The sequence below is a fragment of the Lonchura striata genome, chromosome 16 (assembly GCF_046129695.1).
Source record: "Lonchura striata isolate bLonStr1 chromosome 16, bLonStr1.mat, whole genome shotgun sequence".
Lineage (NCBI taxonomy): Eukaryota > Metazoa > Chordata > Aves > Passeriformes > Estrildidae > Lonchura > Lonchura striata.
This window is the reverse complement of record NC_134618.1, coordinates 10,466,038-10,486,754: the sequence shown is the minus strand read 5'-3', so window position 1 is coordinate 10,486,754 and position 20,717 is coordinate 10,466,038. Positions and strand designations below refer to the sequence as shown.

The following is a 20,717-nucleotide window of genomic DNA, read 5'->3' as shown; positions in this document are numbered from 1 at the left end:
AGCTTTAGGCAAAAGAAGTGATTCACCTAGACTAGTAAATTTGGATTGCCTCAGTGCTTTTTTCAGCATCCAGAGAATCCTAGAATCTCCTGAGTTGGAAGGGACCCCCAGGGTCACCAAAGGATTAGCCCTGCCCTTGCTGAGAGGTTTAAGTAGTGGTTGTCTTCTGAATATTTCTTAGAGTTGCAGTGGGACATGACATAAAACTAAATAACTAGCCACACTAAGTTAAGTCATCACTCCTAATTATACCTGTGAGGTGTAATGTTATTTGATTTTGGTTAGTTCAATGGGAAGCAGGAATAACAACACACAGCCTTTTTCTACCTGTAGTACAGTTATTTTTTCTTCTTGGAAGAAAACTGAATTCCCAAACACTGAGGTTTTTTTATTCAATGTCTGTGTTCTCCATAGATGACCTAAACATGCCTGAAAAGGAAGTGTATGGAGCCCAGCCAGCTATTGAGCTTCTAAGGCAATGGATTGATCATGGGCACTGGTATGACAGGAAAGATGCATCCCACATCAGCATCGTAGATGTCCTGCTTGTCACAGCTATGGGTCCCCCTGGGGGAGGAAGGAATGACATTACAGGTAGGAAATACATTACTATGGCAAGTGGTTATCTAGCAGACTGAAGTTAAAGGGTGGGTTCAGGTTTGCTGATGGCAAATTGGACATTTATCTGCGACTGGTGGATCTTCAGGTGCATTCACTAAATGGGACATTTCAAGTACAGGTCTGTTATGTTCAAGTTCAAATCTGTACCTTTACCAGAAAGAGATTAATCACCATTAGAAATAATTTTTACAATTGATTAAACTGTGAATGACAGAAGTTATTCTAAAATTAGTGATTATTTGGAAAAGAGAGGAAATACATCTGCTTGCCATGGCTCTGGCAAGTCTCTTCTGAAGTTGTATCTCCTGCTGCTAAGATAGGCTGCCTGAATTTATTTACAAGAATGTTACCTGCAAGTCCATGATTCCTGTCACAGCACCATAAGGGAGGTTATATTTTCTAATGAAAAAATTAAGTCAATAAAAGCCCTAATGTAGCTGCAGCTACATTATTATAGGCTATATACAGCTGCATTGTTATAAGGCACTTCATACTGCTTTGCTTCTTATAAACACTGTGATACTGATATAACTGTGTGTGTTCTGAGGAGGCTTTATGAAAATAACTATTCTGATACAGCTAAATTTCTAAAATATACTCATGTATAGACGGATTCTTTTTAGGTGAAAGCCAATAACAAGATGCTTGACTTTAAAGGTTTTACTGTGTCATATCATAATCAAAAGCTGATGTTTTACATATTCAAAATGGTTGTTTTAAGTTAAATACTTAGAGAAAATGTAATCCAGTTAATATTTCTTTTGCTTCACTGCTAGGGCAAAAATTTGCCAGAAACAAAATCATGAACTGGTGCCAGATTCAAATGATTTTTTATGACAGGCAAACCTAGGAGAAGATAGCTGAAAAGTGGAAATATATTTGACCATTTAATCTCTCTTCATCCTTCTGTGTGTGTTACAGGACGCTTCACACGGCACTTGAATATTGTCTCTATCTGTGCTTTCAGTGATGACATTTTAACCAAGATTTTTACTGCAGTTACTGACTGGCACTTCAGCAAAGGCTTTGATGCTTCATTTCTGAGGTAATGGGATCTGTTTCTTGCAGCACCTTTGTTGTCTCTTCCCTGTTATTGATCTGCAGAAGTTAAAATTGAGTTTCTTTTCCTTCTTAAGGCTGGGTAAGATGATGGTCCAAGCGACGTCAGTGCTTTATAAATTGGCAGTTGATAATTTTCTCCCAACTCCTTCAAAATCCCACTATGTCTTTAATCTACGGGATTTTTCCAGGGTTATTAAAGGAGTTCTGCTCTGTCCACACACTCATTTGCAAGTAAGTTGTAGTTTAATTATGTTGATGTAGGAAAGAACAGTGAAAAATGTTAGGTTTTTTTACAAGACATGAACTATGATTTCAATAGATTTACAGGGTTTAAGATCAGAATAGTCCCTGAATTTTCTCTCTGTCTCTGAGGGAGAGAGCTGTCATTTTGTTAATACAATTTGATTTGATATAGTAGAGAAAAAATGCTTTGACCTGAGAGTCCCAGTTTGTGTTGGCAGGAAGGACAAGATGGTAACTAGGTGAGGAATCCAGTTAAGTTAGCAGATGCTGGGCCATGTGCTGAATGGCTTGGGATTGAAAGATTCCCACTGAGTTTAGTACAAGGTGTAGCAGGGTCCAGATGGACATTTCTAACCTTTTCTTTTTGAGCAAATCCTGCCTGAGCAATATTTACCCACTCTTTTGTATTTCCATTTTCAGGATGGAGATAAACTGATCAGACTTTGGGTTCATGAGGTTTACAGAGTTTTCTATGATCGCTTGGTTGATGATGATGACAAGAACGTTTTCTTTCAGATGGTACAAGAGACAACATTAAATAGCTTCAAGCAGAACTTTAATAAGGTATTTTTGGGTAATGTGCTGGGACCAAGATGATACTGATGCATTTTCATAAATACTTAAACATGGAGATTAAATCAGTATTGGAGGCATTTTGCAATATTTTGATCAGTGAATTTAAAAAGTATGGACAATCTTCTATTCAGCATCAAGTATTCATATCAGAATGAGTCATAAGTTCTGAGGGATTCTTGGTTAGTAGAGAGGACCAGCTGGAATGGAATAAATGTCTTGTACAGCATTTACCTGTGCTTTTACCCAAGATAATTGTTTGGATGGTGTAGTGGGTACCTTTCTGAGAAGGCTTTTTAGAACTATCCTGTATTTGACAGCAGTATCTCTCTGTGAGGTATGCATATGTGGAAATCTGCATGTCAGTCTACAGTATTATTTTCCAGACCAAGTTTGTAACTAGAACAGTGAAAAACAATGCTTTCTGTATTAAGTATTAATGTATTAAGTGTTATTGTTAATGTATTACTGTATTAAGTATTCTTTATTAAGTGCTTTCTTTCTGCTAGCAGTATTAATGCTGCGAAGAAAAGGATTATCACGACTATAAGGAAAATAATTCTCTAATAGCTAGAATTATCTGTTGATTTTTGTCTTTTTCCTAGGTACTGAGTCATCTCTCACCTACTGGAAAAGTCACTGACGATAATATTCGCGCCCTGTTCTTTGGAGACTATTTAAAGCCGAGCAGCTCTGTCAAAATTTATGATGAAATCACAGACCTAAAGCAGCTGACAAGCGTGATGGAATTCTACCTTGAGGAATACAACAATATCAGCAAGGCCCCAATGTCCCTGGTCATGTTCCAGTTTGCTATTGAGCACATCTCCAGGATATGCAGGGTGCTGAAACAGGATAATGGACACCTGCTGTTGGTGGGTGTTGGTGGGAGCGGCCGGCAAAGCGCGACCAAGCTCGCCACCTTCATGAATTCCTTTGAGCTCTTCCAGATCGAAATTACCAAGTCCTATGGCATCAGTGAATGGAAAGATGATATTAAACAAGTCATGCTGAAAACAGGTGTTGGTAACAACAACGTGTCCTTTTTGTTCTGCGATAATCAAATAAAGGATGAATCGTTTGTAGAAGATATCAACATGCTTTTAAATACTGGAGATGTGCCCAACATCTTTGCAGCAGATGAGAAAGCTGAAATTGTTGAGAAAATGCAGAGCGCAGCAAGGTTGGAGAACAGGAAAATTGAAGCCACGCCCCTTGCTATGTACAGTTTCTTTATTGAAAGGGTGAAGAAAAATTTGCATATTGTCTTAGGTCTGTATACAATACATTGTTTCTCAGAATGGTTTTATTTAGCTTTATTTGTTTTTCTGCTTCCTAACTGCAAAGGAACTTAAGTAATGATCATGTTTTTATTTTTATAGCCATGAGTCCTATTGGAGATGCATTTCGGAATCGATTACGAATGTTCCCTTCACTGATAAACTGCTGCACCATTGATTGGTTCCAAACCTGGCCTACAGATGCTTTGGAAATGGTTGCTAACAAGTTTTTAGAGGATATTGAGCTCAAAGACGACATTAGAAAAGAGTAGGAGTTTATTTCTCAAGAAACATGTGAAGCAAAAGTTTGTTCCCCTGCCCCTTGTCCCCTTGTGCCCCCAATGTATTTGATCTGTCCTTATAAATGGACAAAGCTAAGCCAACTCTGGGATTTCCATGCAAGTCAAAGATACTGAGACATATATATCTGATGTTTCTGAAAATCATGCCACTTTTCAAGAAGAGTCCAAAATATTTCTAATAATGGGGAAAATATATTTCTGCCTTTCCTAACACTAATATAACTTCATAAGCTTAGAGTAATTTTTTGAGAGTTGACATAAAGACAGACTGTATTTCCAAAGTGATGTGGAAAATTTTTCCCTAGGGTTGTGTCAGTGTGCAAATATTTCCAAGAAAGTGTGAGAGAACTATCTGTTGGCTACTATGCTACACTGCGCAGACACAACTACGTGACACCAACTTCCTACGTGGAACTGATTCTCACCTTCAAGACCCTGCTGAATAGAAAAAGGGAGGAAGTTGACATGATGAGGACTCGTTATCTTGTGGGACTTGAAAAGCTTGAATTTGCATCTTCACAAGTAAGTTTTGGGTGAAAAGGCTGGATATGTGCCATATGCATACTTCAGGGTGGGGCCTGTATGGTTGAAACCTATAAAATTAAAACTTATTCATTTGTTCTTCACTATATTCATGCTACTATTGATAGCTTTCTGTAGAAAGCCAGCAGGAAAAGTTAGATTTCTGCTTAGGAATTTGAAGAAACTGTGATCTCTACATTTGAATTTTAGACCTTAATAAAAAACAAAATTAAAATGAAGGTACTCATTAAATGTTGAAGGAATAAATATTATAAATTTCATTATTTTCTCAAAACCTTATATGGACAATCCACCTCAGTGTGCAAGTACCTATTACCCTTTCCAAAATAGGGGAGAAATTGAAAAACATTGTAAGACAATATTAAGCATGAATTCCTGAGTAGATTCCAAGTAGGAAATTGATCAGGTTCCAGATAAATAATTCCTTTTTCAATCCATGTGATCCAGGGATTGGTCTTTCCAAGATACAAACTAAAGGGGCTTGTAGATACTTGCTGGATGAAGAAGATCCAGTTTGCATCTGTTGCTGTCACAAAATCTGTGTTCCATTCCAGGTTTCTTTTGGATTTTGTTTTCCACCTGTGCAGTAAAGCATTATTTCAACTTTCATTATCTGAAAGTAACTGTGAGGGAAAAATAGAATTAATCAATATATTTCTCATTATTGACATTAATGAATCTTAAAAAAGCAAGTGTATTGCATAGATGATGATAAATATACATTTAAAAATCTAATCAGTTAAATGAAACAGCTCTTAGCAAAAATAAACTATAGAACTAATTATTCAGATCAAATGTCCTTTTTTAGATTGTGTTACTATAGGGTCTTCCAATCTTTATTCCTAAAACATCAAGATATGAAATGCAACCAATGCTTGCCCAGATTTCTTCTTGATTTCCTGTTGTATTCATCAGGTTGCAGACATGCAGAAAGAACTGACCGACCTTCAGCCTGAACTGATTAAAACGTCTGCAGAAACAGATAAAATGATGGTCAAGATTGAAAAGGAAACCGTTGAAGTAGATGCAAAAAAGGCAATAGTGTCAGCAGATGAAAAGGAGGCCAATGATGCAGCTGCTGTTGCCCAGGGTATTAAGGTAGAGCACGAGGGCTTGAGCCGGGAGCACGCTGGGTTCCAAGTAAAAGGGAGCTGTGATGATGTGATGATGTGTTAATGGGGTGAGCCAAGCTCTTAAAGTAACGAAATCGCAGTTGATGAATGACACGCTGCTAATAGAAACACAGTAAATTCAGGCTGTTTGGAGTCTGACTGCATCTCACAGTCCTGTGTAACTTCCCTTTCTAGTTCACATTCCAGAGCTGTATAGCTCTTATTACTCTACTAATATATTCTCATTTTCAACAGATTGAATAATGAGTTTAACTGTTTCCAGGCCCAAAGACAGTTAATTTAGAGTTAGCTGAGGTAATTTGGCATAGGCTGCATGTAGTCCTATTAGGCATAACTTTAGAGGTAATGCCATAGCCAGACGTCTGTAACACAGAATTTCCTGTGGGAAGATTCCTCAATATTTTTTCTGTAACTAGCTGGAAATGTCAGCGATATTTAATATGGATAATTGCTGAGATCAGAGTATATGATAAAGAATTTAAGCTACACAGTATCCATTTTTTACCTGATCAGCACTGTATGATCTAAATAAGAACACCTGTATCTAATCTTTATTTTAATTCTCATTGCTAAACCAGAAAGACTTTGATCTTGAAAGTTTGTCTGACTTTTTAAACTATCAATTCAGTTTATGGAAGTTACTGATTTATCTACAAACCTTCCTTCTTTAAACTCTGCAGTCAATTTGTGAAATTAGTTTTCTCTCCTAGAAACTCAGTGTTGTGAAGAGTGTATTTAATGGGTACTGAACAAGAGAGAGGATTCTGCGAGGCTGTGCTGTAGTGGGGTGATCAGGCTGCAGGCCTGGTACTGTGTGAAGGTTTACAGCTTTCTGCCCAATGTCTTAACAGGATGAATGTGAAGCAGATCTTGCAGAGGCTCTGCCAGCTCTGGAGGCAGCAGAGGCAGCTCTTAACACCCTGAATCCTTCAGACATCACTCTTGTGAAATCCATGCAAAATCCACCTGGTCCTGTCAAACTCGTTATGGAGAGTATTTGTATCATGAGGTCAATTAAACCAGAGAGGAAGCCTGACCCCAGTGGCAGTGGTAATGACTTTTGTCATTAAAGCTTTTTTATCCCTGCCCCAGGAATGTGTGGGTGCTGCTGTGGTGTGCTGGTGAGGTGTTTCTGGCATGAATACAGCTGTGTGCACTGGAGGTGCATTTTACTGGCAGTGACAAGTCCATTGAGTAGTAAAGAGCTGCTTTTGCCATGCTAACTTACTGCCCTTGCCTGACACTGTTGTACAAGCTTTGTAAATATGATCCCAGTCACCAGCATGAAGTCATCTCATCAACTTGCTTTGACCCAGCCTTGAGATTTGCATTTCATTGGGGAACTCTGGGTGCTGGACGTGTGCTGAGCACCATCTGCCTGTGTTTCCCCTTGTAATCCCTGCTTCCAAACTATCAGTTATTTTGGGAGAGAGAATTCTAATTATACCTCTGCCATAGGTGATTATTCTAACAAGATTTTTTCTGTGGTTTAATGTTGCTATTGTGGGATTGCACAGGATTTGCAAGGTATAAAAGAGATCTTTTTCTTTTGCTTTTCTTCTACCTTATACCTGTACAGTTCAACCCTTCATAATTAAAAGTAAGAATTATATCAATGCCTTTAATCCAAAATGATTTTATCTAGATTAAGATGGAATATTTCCACAGTTACTGATTTATCTAATAGATAATGCTAAGAAAGACTGTATAGTTATTTGTTTCCGTTAATGTGCTTGGTTGAATTAGAATTAATATGCAGTTAATAAATATGACATTGGTTAGTGATGCTGAAGGTCCTCTATGAATTCTTTTAGGTAATGATTTTCCCAAACTACTTAATAGTCTTTGCATAGTAAAAGTCCATTCCCATATCATTGACTTTATTTCTTCATACTATGTTTCAAAGTATTTTTTTCAGTTTGAACATGCATGTATTGAGCCTAATGTTAGTCTTATTTGCAATACAGGTAAAATGATTGAAGACTTCTGGGGGCCAGCCAAAAAACTTCTTTCAGATATCAAGTTCCTTGACAGATTAAAGTCATTTGACAAGGATAGAATTCCTCCTGCTATAATGAAGAAAATTAGAGAGAAGTTTATGAATCATCCAGATTTTCAGCCAGAGATTGTAAAAAACGTCTCGTCTGCCTGTGAAGGCCTTTGCAAGTGGGTGCGAGCCATGGAGGTCTATGACCGTGTGCAGAAAGTGGTTGCCCCGAAGCGCGAGCGTCTGCAAGAGGCTGAAGCCATCCTGGATGTCCAAATGCAGAAGCTGCAAGTGAAACAAGCAGAACTAAAAGAGGTTGTTGATCGCCTTCAAGCTTTGCAAGATGAGTTTGATGCAATGAACAACAAGAAGATAGAGTTAGAGAATAATATTGAACGTTGCTCACAGAAGCTTGTGAGAGCTGAACAGCTGATCAGTGGCCTGGGTGGAGAGAAGGAGAGGTGGACAGAAGCTGCACGGTTATTAGGAATTCAGTACGTAGACCTAGTAGGGGATGTGTTGTTGTCTTCAGGAACTGTGGCTTATTTGGGAGCCTTTACCGTCGATTATCGCCTACAATGTCAAAAGCAGTGGCAGGATCTGTGCATTGAAAAGAACATTCCCTGCTCCAGTGATTTTAGCTTAAGTAATACGTTAGGGGACCCAGTCAAAATCCGTGCATGGCAGATTGCTGGATTGCCAGTTGATTCTTTTTCCATTGACAATGGTGTAATTGTTTCTAACTCAAGAAGATGGGCTTTAATGATAGATCCTCAAAGGCAGGCTAACAAGTGGATAAAAAATATGGAGAAAACTAACAAGCTGTCAGTTATCAAATTGTCTGACACGCATTATGTGAGGACATTAGAAACTGCTCTTCAGCTTGGAACACCAGTCTTGCTAGAAAATATTGGTGAAGAATTAGATGCTTTCTTAGAACCTATTTTATTAAAGCAAACATTCAAACAACAAGGAGTAGAATACATGAAATTAGGGGAAAATATAATTGAATATTCAAGAGACTTCAGGTTTTACATGACAACCCACTTAAGAAATCCTCATTATTATCCTGAAGTGGCTGTGAAAGTTTGTCTACTCAATTTCATGATTACACCTTTGGGTCTTCAGGACCAGCTTCTTGGAATTGTAGCTGCAAAGGAAAAGCCTGAGCTAGAAGAAAAGAAAAACCAGCTCATTCTAGAAAGTGCAGCCAATAAGAAACAACTAAAGGAGTTAGAAGATAAAATCCTGGAGGTCCTTTCCCATTCAGAAGGAAACATCTTAGAGGATGAAACAGCAATTAATATTTTGTCTTCATCCAAACAGTTATCCGCAGAAATCTCTGAAAAGCAACAAATTGCCTCTGTAACTGAGAAGGAAATAGATTCTACTCGAATGGGGTATAAGCCAGTTGCTGTTCATTCAGCTGTTGTCTTCTTCTGCATCTCTGATCTGGCTAACATTGAACCTATGTACCAGTATTCATTGATTTGGTTCATTAACTTGTATGTTCAATCTATTGCTAAAAGCAGAAAGAGTGGACGTCTACAGGAGAGAATTAAAAATATAACTGACCATTTCACAGTAAGCATCTATAATAACGTCTGTCGTTCCCTGTTTGAGAAGGACAAGCTGTTATTCTCCTTCCTTCTAACAGTAGGCATTATGAAGGGAAAAGGCCAGATAGACGATGCAGTTTGGCGTTTCCTACTGACAGGAGGTGTTGCTCTTGATAATCCTCACCCCAATCCAGCTCCAGACTGGCTGTCTAACAAATCATGGGCCGAGCTCGTACGTGCATCTTGCCTGACCAACCTGCAGGGACTAATGGAACATGTAAGAGACAATTCTTCCAAGTGGAAGCCAATCTATGACTCAGTCAGGCCCCATGAGGAAGCCTTCCCAGATGACTGGAACTCACTGACAGGGTTAGATCGCATGGTTATTCTCAGGTGTTTGCGACCTGACAAAATTATCCCGGCAGTGCAGATCTTCATTGTGGAAAACATGGGAAGAACATTTATTGAACCACCTACATTTGATCTTGGAAGAAGTTACAGTGACTCAAATTGTTGTGCCCCTTTGATTTTTATATTATCACCTGGCGCTGATCCTATGGCAGGTGAGTTTGGTATTAAAAAAATCTTTTTTTGTCTGGTTAAATGTCACTGAGTCTGACTAAACTGTTAATAGTGTAGGCCCCCTCATTTGATCTTTAAAGTGTCTTTAAAGTACAATACAGCAGTGTTGGAATATCAAACATTGGCATCTGCCCATATATAAACAACGATAGTAAAATTGTTAGAGGGGGGAATGAAGGTAGTGGTGAAGAAATGTCCCGGTCTCTGAGCAGCAATTTGGGGATCTAACAGATTGAAGCATTCAGACCAGTTTATAATTTGTGCTTGCATTACAATTCTTTCAGTGGGTGTTGGAGGTTTGCCCCAGTCTTTATTGCAACCCTTCCTCCAGTAAGTTTCCTCCCTCTCAGTTACTAATTAAATGGTGTATGGGCCACACTTAAAACACATTTGTTGGATGTCCTTTAAAGTATAACCACCCAGATTATTTTTAAATCTGGTTTCCTGCCAAAAGAATTGTGATATAGAGCCATACCATAAGGATGTATTTCCAGAAAGTACTGATTTTGATAGCAAAGCTGCAGGTCTATTTTTAGCCAGATCTAAAGATCCAATTTGCAGCTCAACGCCCATAAACAATTGTACCCATCCAATAGAGAGAGTCCAGGCTGTTGTGCAGCCTGGAACTGAACACTTGGTCAGCTAGTTTTTAGGTTCTTTTTTTTTCTTTTTCTTTTTTTTTTAATTAGTACCTTATGCCCCTAAATTTTAGTATATACCTCAGAGACATATGATACTACTTCTGGTTGTTGAGGTGGGGTTTTTTTTATGTTGTTGTTGTTTTTCTTAATTGAATAAAGTTGTTGATTTTTTTCCCTGTAATGACATTATAAAAATGATGAATATAACATATTCTACTTTCTAATAGAATTTGTATTTTATTTTTGCATGTGCAAAACTTGCCATCACAGGTTTGCTAAAATTTGCTGATGATGTTAGCATGGGAAGTTCAAGCATTCAAACCGTTTCACTGGGCCAGGGCCAGGGCCCAATAGCAGAAAAAATGATTTACCAGGCTATTACTGATGGAACCTGGGTAGTGTTACAAAACTGCCATCTTGCAACCAGCTGGATGCCTGCCTTGGAAAAAATCTGTGAGGAAGTTATAGTGCCTGAGAATACCAATGATAAGTTCAGGTCGGAGTTTTAGTATTTTGCACTTTTTAGTGTGAGCATTTTCTGTTTGCTGAAGACACTACTAAAAAGAAATTAACATACTTCTGTAAGAATGCCTGAGTATGGCAATCATATAATTTATGTGCAGTGATAAAATAAAGATCCATAATTAAGAGGTTATCTTTTCTACCTGTCCAATCTAATCTATTTTATGCCTGCATTTTGGAACAAATTTACATGTTATCTTTATAGTTAAGCAAGTAGTAAAACTTATTCTTCTAAAGATCAAGATGCAGGATTATATTATTGATTTTTAAATTATTATTATTACTACTATTACTGTTACATGATTTGTTAAATAATGTGCTTGTTAAACTTCTTTTTAGGTTGTGGTTAACTAGTTATCCATCAGAAAAGTTTCCTGTTAGTATCCTCCAGAATGGCATCAAAATGACAAATGAGCCTCCAAAAGGAGTGAGAGTGAACCTCCTTCGCTCATACCTGAATGATCCCATCTCCGACCCTGTGTTTTTTAAAAGCTGCCAAAAGCCAAAATTGTGGCAAAAAATGCTTTTTGGTCTTTGCTTTTTTCATGCTGTTGTGCAGGAAAGGAGAAACTTTGGCCCACTGGGTAAGTTTTAGATTATTTTGCACTTCATTTAAAAAAAAAAAGATTTGTGCTTTTGAAATGCATTGCTGGAGTCTCTCTGTAAAAAGACAGTACTGTGAACTGTAATACTCTTAACAGTATTACAAGAGTGCAATCTGCATTGCACAGAACATCATAAAGTCTAAAAGCTGTTGTTTGGAGGGATTCTTATTCAGCCAAAGCTACTTTTGAAGCTATTAAAAGTATTACCCTGGGGAAGACTAGAAAGTACTATTTTTCCAAATTAACATATTATACAGTAGTTACATGAAATTATAGGTTACTAAATTCTTAACTTATTACTGTGGTTCTTAGTAACAATCTAATTCAGATCTGTTTTAAATTTTTATAATTAAAAATATGCCTCCTTCTATTCTGCTTTTGTTACTTATGTGCATACTTTGTTTTATCAAACCTAGTGCATGTATTTACTTGGTGTGAAAAAAATCTATGTAGCTGCAATGTGTTGTTTATAACATAGTAATGAAAAGATATGTATTAATGAGATTTGTGCTTCAGCTCTTTCTGTAATCTTCAAATATGTAGAAAACTATATAGAATTTCTTTATAGCATAGAAATGTATGGACTTAGAGAATCCATTTTTATAACCATATAAAGTTTATGCTCTGCACTTGTGTAAATGAAGTTCTCAGCCTTCCATTCCAGCTGTGTCTTCCCTCACAGCAGGTTGCTGTTAGGAAATATTATATTTTGACTATATTATTTTAATAGTCAGCTGTTTAAATAAACACTGAACTTCCAGTATGAAGACACTAATTTATTGCTTTAGAGTAAAACTGAATTTTCTAGAGGCCATTTACTAATGTAACATCTACTGCTAATGTGATCCAGTATCTGGGTGGAGAAGGGTAGTTGCATCAATAGCCCTATTTTTGGTTTGTACTAGGGATTTAGGCTTTCTGAAGGATTCTTTTAGCTGGAGTATGTTCCTCTTTGTTTGTCTGCTTGCTTGCTTGTTTTGTTGTACTGTTACTGTGAATGTCATCTGCAAACAGTATTAATAGATGGGCAGATTGAAAATTGAAATGAATAAATTAATTAAAATTCCTATTCTCATTGTGTCCAGATAGCAACAGGTTATCTTAAAGTACCAAGCAGGTAAAATATAATTTTCAGGAATATTGTGATGCCACAATGCCTAAGCTTAATAAACAGCCTGGTATATTCCAGGCTGCTTCTAGACTATCTAGCAGTTGTATCTTCTGCTCTGTAGGAGCAGTGTAGTACCCACAGCACCATTTCCTGAGCCCAGCTGTCAGTACATTGCACCACTGCCCTGTGTATCTCTTCTGAATTGAACAGGTTGGAATATTCCATACGAATTTAACGAGTCTGACCTCAGAATCAGTATGCAACAGATCCAGATGTTTCTGAATGAATATGAAGAAATCCCATTTGAAGCTCTGACCTATCTAACAGGTACAGACATTACATCCTCTCACATGTGTTTGCTGACTTTGCTGGGCAGTTTCAGCTGATACACTGATAAACTGGTGAGTTCTTCAGAAATTGAGTGGATTCCACACTGAATGGTTTTAATGGCCTTCCATAAATGTAACACACAATGTAGTTGTCATTGGATGGATATTGGAGTTGGACTGTAATTGGAGTTGGATCCCAAACCCTCAGATGTCATTCTTGTTTTGACTTGTATATGGCTACAATTACTGATGGCCCAGCAAACCTCCTGGTCTTTGCTTCATACTCATCAAATAAAACCATCAATGGCCTCTGGTTCACCTTCATTGAGCAGTGTGAGTCTGACACAGGAAGCCTTGGGACTTCACCAGAGGATGTGGTAATACTCAGGGGTTTAAAGCAGGAGGTGTTGATGTGGGTAAATAACTCAGCCACTGCTGTGGCTATTTTGTTCTCTTTCTCCAGGGAGATAAGCTGCTTTTTGGCACCTTCTTTGTCAGCTTTGTCATTCTTGATTTTTGTTAATATTATTATTAGCTTTAGGAAAAAGAATTTTGGGACATGAGTAGCAGTTTCTCAGACCAACTGATAGTGTTCCTTAAACTTTCCATCATCAAGACACAAATTTGGCCTACAGATATTCAAGTGTCTAATTTCCATTGAATCAATTGAAGTATAAAACCTAAAAACTTTGGAAGATCTGGAGCTTTGGAGCTTCAACTTAATAGAGTTTCACATTATTGCAAAACAATTTTTATTTGTTCATTAACTTTCAGTTCTTTTGTCTTGGTTTTCTTTGTCTTTTTCCAGGGGAGTGTAACTATGGAGGTAGAGTGACAGATGATAAAGACAGGCGTCTTCTCCTGTCCCTTCTTTCCATAGTCTACAACAAGGACATAGAGCAGGAGAAGTACATGCTTTCATCTGGAAGTGACTACTACATACCACCACATGGCCCATATGAGGTGAGAAGACAACAAGTGTAAATTCTCTGAATTATTGGGGAGGAACTTGCTTACATTGTGCTTGGATAATGCTGAATACAACAAATAGAAAATATATCCCATAATATCATAAAACCATGCCAGAATGTATCTTGCGTATGAAATATGAATCTGGTACTCAATATCTGCCACACCCCAATGGGGATGTAGAGATCATCCAATACTCTGGCATTTGGTGATGAAGAGAGAAGCCACCCCTGTGCAGGTTTCCAATACAGTTCTAAAAAGCCAGTAGGAGTCAGGCTGCAGGAATTTACATGGTACTTCTGCACTTTCTTGCAACCAGTCTGACATTGAAAGCAGCAATCAGGAGGCAGAGGTGGAATGGCATGTGTATACTCAATTTCCATTCTTTTTTTCCCTTCTAACAGCTGCAGAGAGATAATGAATGTGCTCAGATCCCACAGTTGTAGGGATCACACATCCAGCATCCTTCTGTGACTCCTACCAGCGCTCCTTGGATATTTCTAATGTACTTTCCCTTGCCACTTACATGAGGGTGATAATAAGAACTCCTCCGTGAGTTTTTAAATCACTCAGAACTTTTATCTTTATCTCTGTGGAGAGTCAGTCAATTCCTGGATGTGTTTAACAGGGAACTACCATCTTTAGTTGTTAAATGGGAAGGTTCTGTCCCAGCTGGATCATTTATGACTATCACATCGTATGATGTCTGGTATCTGAATGTTTGTTTTACAGTCTTATGTTGAGTACATACGAAGTTTGCCAATTACAACACACCCTGAAGTGTTTGGACTTCATGAAAATGCAGACATCACCAAGGATAACCAGGAGACCAACCAGCTTTTCCATGCAGTGCTCCTGACTTTGCCTAGAGAAGCAGGGGGAGCTGGCAAGTCCCCTCAGGTAACTGGGGAAGAAAGAACAATTTGCACTCTGGAAAGGTGCCCTTTCCTGGCATGTCCTAGGTCTCTGAGTAATCCAACACCTCTCCTCTCATGTCTGTAGCTTTGGGAGTAGATGTGAACGTCCCTATAGAGAAGCAGATGAATTTGGCATAGCACCTTTAAAGATGGAAGATACCTTCATGACTTTGCATTCAGACAGATTAATACCACAGTCCTGGCAGCTCAGTTTACTCAGGCCAGATCCATGCCCCTTTGAGATATGGATAAATAACCTTTCAAACCTCTCAGATTTGACATTCTACATTTTATACACAAGTGGATTCTTGAAAAGTGGAATTGATGGACCCTCATTTCCTGCAGGGTTGTCTAGTGATCATATTCTCTGATGTCTAATATTCTGTAAGTAAAGCTTCTCTTGTGGCTGGGTTATTCATGGGGTCTCCCCCTTATTTTGCTCATGCTGCATGCTTCATCTTTTCCTTCATTGTGGCAGTCTTAGGGTTGTGCTTGTCTGCTCTCTTGCTTGTCTCCTTAGAATTTGCCTAAAACCTTGTTGCAAATTAAAAATTACTAACAAATTTTAAATTATTGAGAAGGAAGGAGCAAGCAGGCACATGCAGAGACAGGATGATGCTCAAGGCGAGTAAGAGCATAAAAGCACTGTATTTTTAGGAAAATGGACTAAAATACCTATGTGGTTATACAGAAAAAAAATATAAAATCTACAGTGGTTTGTGGAATTTATTAAATAAAAATAGGAGGGGAAAAAACCCAATATTTGTTATTCACTGCAAACTTGTGACTTCAGGAAGTTGTTGAAGATTTGGCACAGGACATCCTATCCAAACTACCAAGTAGCTTTGATATGGAAGAAGTGATGAAGGCATACCCAGTACTTTATGAAGAGTCCATGAACACAGTTCTTAGGCAAGAACTAATTAGATTTAACAGGTATGGCTCAGTGTTTTGTGTAGTACTTCTTAAACTGAAATATGCTTGCGTTCATTGGTGCTAGCTGCTCACAAGCCTTAAATAAGCCTTTTACAATACATTTTTCCTAACATGTTAGATTCTGCTTTGCATGAATCTTTTAAAAATACTTGAAAGCTGTAGCTGAGTACCTGTATATAGTAATAGTACTTGTATTCTTGGAGTATGAACTTAAATCACATTTGAGTTTGTTGTGCTGATGTAGAGCAGCCTACTTTAGTCTTTGTGTTACCCAGGCCCCAATATTCACAGCACGCTACGACAATGAGTGCTACAAGCTTTAAAGCTCTTGTCACTTGATTTCCCTTGTCCAGAGTGAAAGTTTTCACTATCTTTTATTTGTGTGTGTGTCTCTCATTTGTTTGCTTTTCTAAAGTAAGAATTACAGGTGAGATAAGGAATTTCTGACAGGACATTTACCACTTCTATCAACTCTTCATTCACGTTGCACTGTAGTATTTAGTATTTAGGCAGGTAGTAAAAAGTAAATAATGACAATTCCTTTGTTTTCTCTGAAGGCTTACTGAAGTTGTTCGGAGCAGCCTCATTAATATAGGCAAAGCCATTAAAGGCCAAGTGTTGATGTCTTCTGAGCTTGAAGATGTTTTCAACAGCATACTAATAGGAAAAGTGCCATCAATGTGGGCTGCCAAATCCTATCCATCACTGAAGCCTCTGGGAAGTTACGTGTCTGATCTCCTCTGTCGTTTGGAGTTCTTCCAGGTCTGCTGAACTGAGACTGAGGGGTCTGGGGAGTTGTAGTTGAAAGCTGGATGGGGAGAGGGTGCCAGTGCTGTCCTTCCTCAGCAGTCCCTGGGTAGCTCCAGACTGTGAGCTGCTCACACACACTCGTGGCCAAATACACTCTGCATTAGCAGCACTGCAGTTAGCTGGGCAGTTGCTCAGGGTCCCTGGGTGCTAATCCAGTGCTGCTTTTGGTGGTTTCCATCTTTCTATTTCTAGAGAATTCATTTTAGTTTGAACTGGTGTAGCAATGACTTCGTTGCTTAAAGGACGCTGAGCTGTGTGTGAGAATGCTTTAGAACCACTGCATAACAGGCACTATGAATTGCATATATGTGTCTGTAAATATCTTCCAAGTTTCATAAAATGTGACACCACTTTCACATGCTTTTTGAACAGGCTATTATTTTATTTTTAACTCACCATTCCAATATTTCCCTTGCACTCTTAAAACTACTTAAAATTTTGGGTGTACCTTGCATAGTGAGCTACTGAAATGTAGTGTAACCCCATAGAAATCAGGAGAGAAAGCTAGGAAGAAGTGTCTGAAATTTTTATAAATGGCAGAGGTTCCTGTTTGCTGCATCAGAGCATTGTACAGGTTTCTTTTGACTCCAAATAACTTACAGTAGTGTGAAGACATTCTGCCCTTGTTTTGCTTTTTCCTACTGCATTGTGTGAACAAGGTCCAAGACCTCCTTGTCTGGCATCTTTGTACAGGAATGATTTCCTCTGCTAGGATCTGATGTGTAGGTTGTAGTGAGTGCCCTCACAGTGATCAGTGAAGAATGTAAAAGAATTTGGCCTTTTAGAAGACTGGTGTTTACAAGACTGTAAAATAAGGTATTTTGATAAAAGTGTCCAAATAAAATCACTTTTCTTGTTTTTAGAGGCCACCATCTAGACTTAACAAAACATGCTTATGCTACTTTCTGAAATTTTTCTTAGTAGCACTGAGTTGTGGTTGTTTCAGAATGAGTGATTATTTTTGCTGCCATCCTAAAGAACTGACTTCTGTGATTTGTTATTTCTGAAAAACAGAAAATTTATGGAAAGATGCAGAGGGTCCCATCAAGGCTTAATCTCATTAAGTGTATCTGAAAAGACATCCTTTTCTGGTGAATTGGCACAGTGAAACCACAAATATACGGGATTTTTTCTTACATTTGTTTTCTCTCTCCTTATTCAGGAATGGGTTGACAAGGGGCCACCCACAGTCTTTTGGCTCTCAGGATTCTTCTTCACTCAGTCTTTTTTGACTGGTGTTTTACAAAACTTTGCCAGAAAATATACCATCCCAATTGATCACATTGGATTTGAGTTTGAGGTAAGAAAAATGCAGAAGAGTTTTTTCTTGAACAGCTTGAAACATGTTCTGGGGCAGCAAGAAATAGAGTTTTCAGATGAAAAGGTATTTTATTTAAAGGAGCAATTTCAGACTGACACTTATAGGATTTAGTATACTCCAGATAAAAATAAAATCAAGCAATGGTTTAATCATTCCAGGTGATGAAACAGGAGCACACAATGGAGAAAATGCCAGAAGATGGGGCTTATGTGAGAGGCCTTTTTCTGGAAGGTGCACGATGGGATAGAGAATCCTTGGTAATTGGAGAATCACTACCAAAAATCCTCTACGATCCTTTGCCCATAATATGGCTGAAACCTGGAGAAAGTTCCAAATTTCGTCATCTGAACATCTACTCATGCCCTGTATACAAGACAAGTGAAAGAAGAGGTGTCTTATCCACCACTGGGCACTCAACCAACTATGTTCTGTCAATTGAACTCCCTTCAGACAAGCCCCAGAAGCACTGGATAAATCGAGGTGTGGCAGCCCTGTGCCAGCTGGATGACTGAGAGGGTGCAATATTGAGATTGTAAAGATCTGCTTTACTTCTCAGTGGCTGCACGGCTGGTTTTTTTTTTAAATGAAATCGCGCCTAAAGAGTTTTGATGCTGATTTTACTGGGAATCTACTTTACAACTCTTGCAAAAAGATTTTGGATTTGCCTACCACTTCTGTGTTTTAGAAATATGTAGGACAAGGTGGGAGGAGATGAAAATACTCTGTTGTCAACATATGAAGCCAATCCTCCAATCCTCAGATAGAATGAACTACCCAAGCTGTATTATAAAACTGTAGTCATTCCCTCCTTGATGATGTCTCAGAATTTCCATGGAAAACTTCTCGACAGCACATGTATTGGGAGCTGCCATTTCTCAGAACAGTATGCTTGTGCCATATAACTTTTTTTTTTTTTTCAAAATTATTTACCTACATATTCTAGTACCTGATACATGGAGCTGTTTTCTCTCTCCCACAGTCTCACTTTACTTCCTGCCAGCAGCCCAGCCCCACACAGCCATTCACTCACACCATTCCCCCCACTATCTCATGGGGTGAGATAAAGACAGTTCAATAGAAAAAGCAAAAGCCATGCACAGAAACAAGGCAAAACAATTCCCTGCTTCCCACAGGCAGGCAGGTGTTCAGCCATTCCCAGGAGAGCAGGGCCCATCACATGTAATGGTGACTTTGTAAGCCATCACTCCAAATGTCCCTCTCTCCTCCCCCACTTTACACACCGATCATGATATCACATGGTCTGCAATGTCCCTTTCCTCATTTGGGGTCACCTGTCCTGGCTGTGTCTCCTCCCACCCTCCCAGGCACCCCCAACCTCCTCCACAGCCTGGCAGTATGAAAAGGCCTTGGCTCTGTGCAATCCCTGCTCAGCAATAACAAAAACATCTCTGTGTTATCAACCCAGTGTTCAGCACAATCCAAAGCACAGCCCCATCCCAACCAGTGTAAGCAAAATTGACTCTACCCCAACTTACTCCTCATCTCACTCTCTTACACGTTGGGCTAATAACTGCCTGAAATTTTGTCCTTGTTTAAGCCCTTTCATCAGAGAAACTCAAAGTAGCTTGCAAACATTAGTTAAAAATAAAATAGCCCAAACATCTTCAAAGAGCTGTGCCGTCATTAACTAATCCCCACAGCATGTCAAGAAGGTACTAAAGATGCATCATTAGACTTGTGTACACAGGACAAGAGAAGCACAAAGATCAAGGCAAACATTTAAAAAAACATGTGCTACACAGACATCCACTAATTTGGGGTCTTGTTTTTTTTTTTTTATTGCCCAAATTGCAGCATTTTAATGACTTGCAAAGGCCTTACAAAGTCAGAGATTCAGCCATCATTTGGCAATTCCCAGTATCCTGCTACAACTCCATAAAAGACACAGTTCTTGTCATAGGAATTTGTCTGTTGTGTTGTCCTTAGGTGAAAAGAGTTTGTTGTTTTACTAACCACTGGTTTGTTTTATGCAGGTATTGATAAAATAGTAACTGTTTTGCAAGGTCAGGCAGAAGTGTTGGGGGTGTGTTGAGCAGTGCTGCTCTGCAGGAAGGTGCACAGGTAAACAGCAGCTTCACATAGCACACCTGACACCTCATCAGCAGTCCAGCATACAGGCATTTGGTGCATCATTGGTAAGTGGGAGTAGAGCAAAGATCTCAGGCCAGGACACCTAAAGGATGTTTGTTTTAATAAAAGGGGCAGAGATGTGCAGGTGCTTCAAATTACTGAGAGGAAGAAACTACTCTTAACAAATTAGGCTAGATGATATTTGGCACCTATACCAAAATAAAACTTGTTTATGAATGTTACAGCACACTCATCCCAAACAGACAACAGTTTTTAAGAAGAGAATCATGTTTCAGTAGATATATAAATTAAAATTGGTCCTTGAAAAAATTATTTTCTTAGACTTCATAAGAGAGGTATTTTGTAGTTTTCATATAATTTTAACTAATAGAAATTTACTATATATTTAAAAAAAACCCTTGTGGTGATTACTGTATTTTTGAATGTCTGCATCTATTTGTTGTAATTGCATCAACAATTCAGATCACTGATTAGGTCACTGTGGTGTCAGAGATAACAAACCAGTCATGAGCCTCTTTGTATGGAAGCTCTGTGTGCAGGCCAAGGGGCAGGACCTGGC

General features: G+C 38.5%; 1 protein-coding gene across 1 annotated transcript in view; it reads left to right on the top strand.

Moving 5' to 3' along the window:
• DNAH3 (dynein axonemal heavy chain 3) overlaps positions 1–20,425 on the top strand; it is a 55,754-nt gene extending 35,329 nt beyond the window's left edge. Inside the window, exons 43-61 of the mRNA XM_077786950.1 lie at positions 415–594; positions 1,543–1,666; positions 1,758–1,914; positions 2,347–2,490; positions 3,105–3,771; positions 3,882–4,047; positions 4,387–4,603; positions 5,540–5,722; positions 6,609–6,807; positions 7,725–9,866; positions 10,797–11,022; positions 11,388–11,632; positions 12,975–13,091; positions 13,902–14,056; positions 14,795–14,962; positions 15,773–15,915; positions 16,473–16,677; positions 17,888–18,025; positions 18,205–20,425. Of these exons, the coding sequence (XP_077643076.1) occupies positions 415–594; positions 1,543–1,666; positions 1,758–1,914; positions 2,347–2,490; positions 3,105–3,771; positions 3,882–4,047; positions 4,387–4,603; positions 5,540–5,722; positions 6,609–6,807; positions 7,725–9,866; positions 10,797–11,022; positions 11,388–11,632; positions 12,975–13,091; positions 13,902–14,056; positions 14,795–14,962; positions 15,773–15,915; positions 16,473–16,677; positions 17,888–18,025; positions 18,205–18,558 (5,930 nt within the window). The 3' untranslated portion in view covers positions 18,559–20,425. The remainder of the gene's footprint in view (positions 1–414; positions 595–1,542; positions 1,667–1,757; positions 1,915–2,346; positions 2,491–3,104; positions 3,772–3,881; positions 4,048–4,386; positions 4,604–5,539; positions 5,723–6,608; positions 6,808–7,724; positions 9,867–10,796; positions 11,023–11,387; positions 11,633–12,974; positions 13,092–13,901; positions 14,057–14,794; positions 14,963–15,772; positions 15,916–16,472; positions 16,678–17,887; positions 18,026–18,204) is intronic.
• Positions 20,426–20,717: the final 292 nt, after the last annotated feature.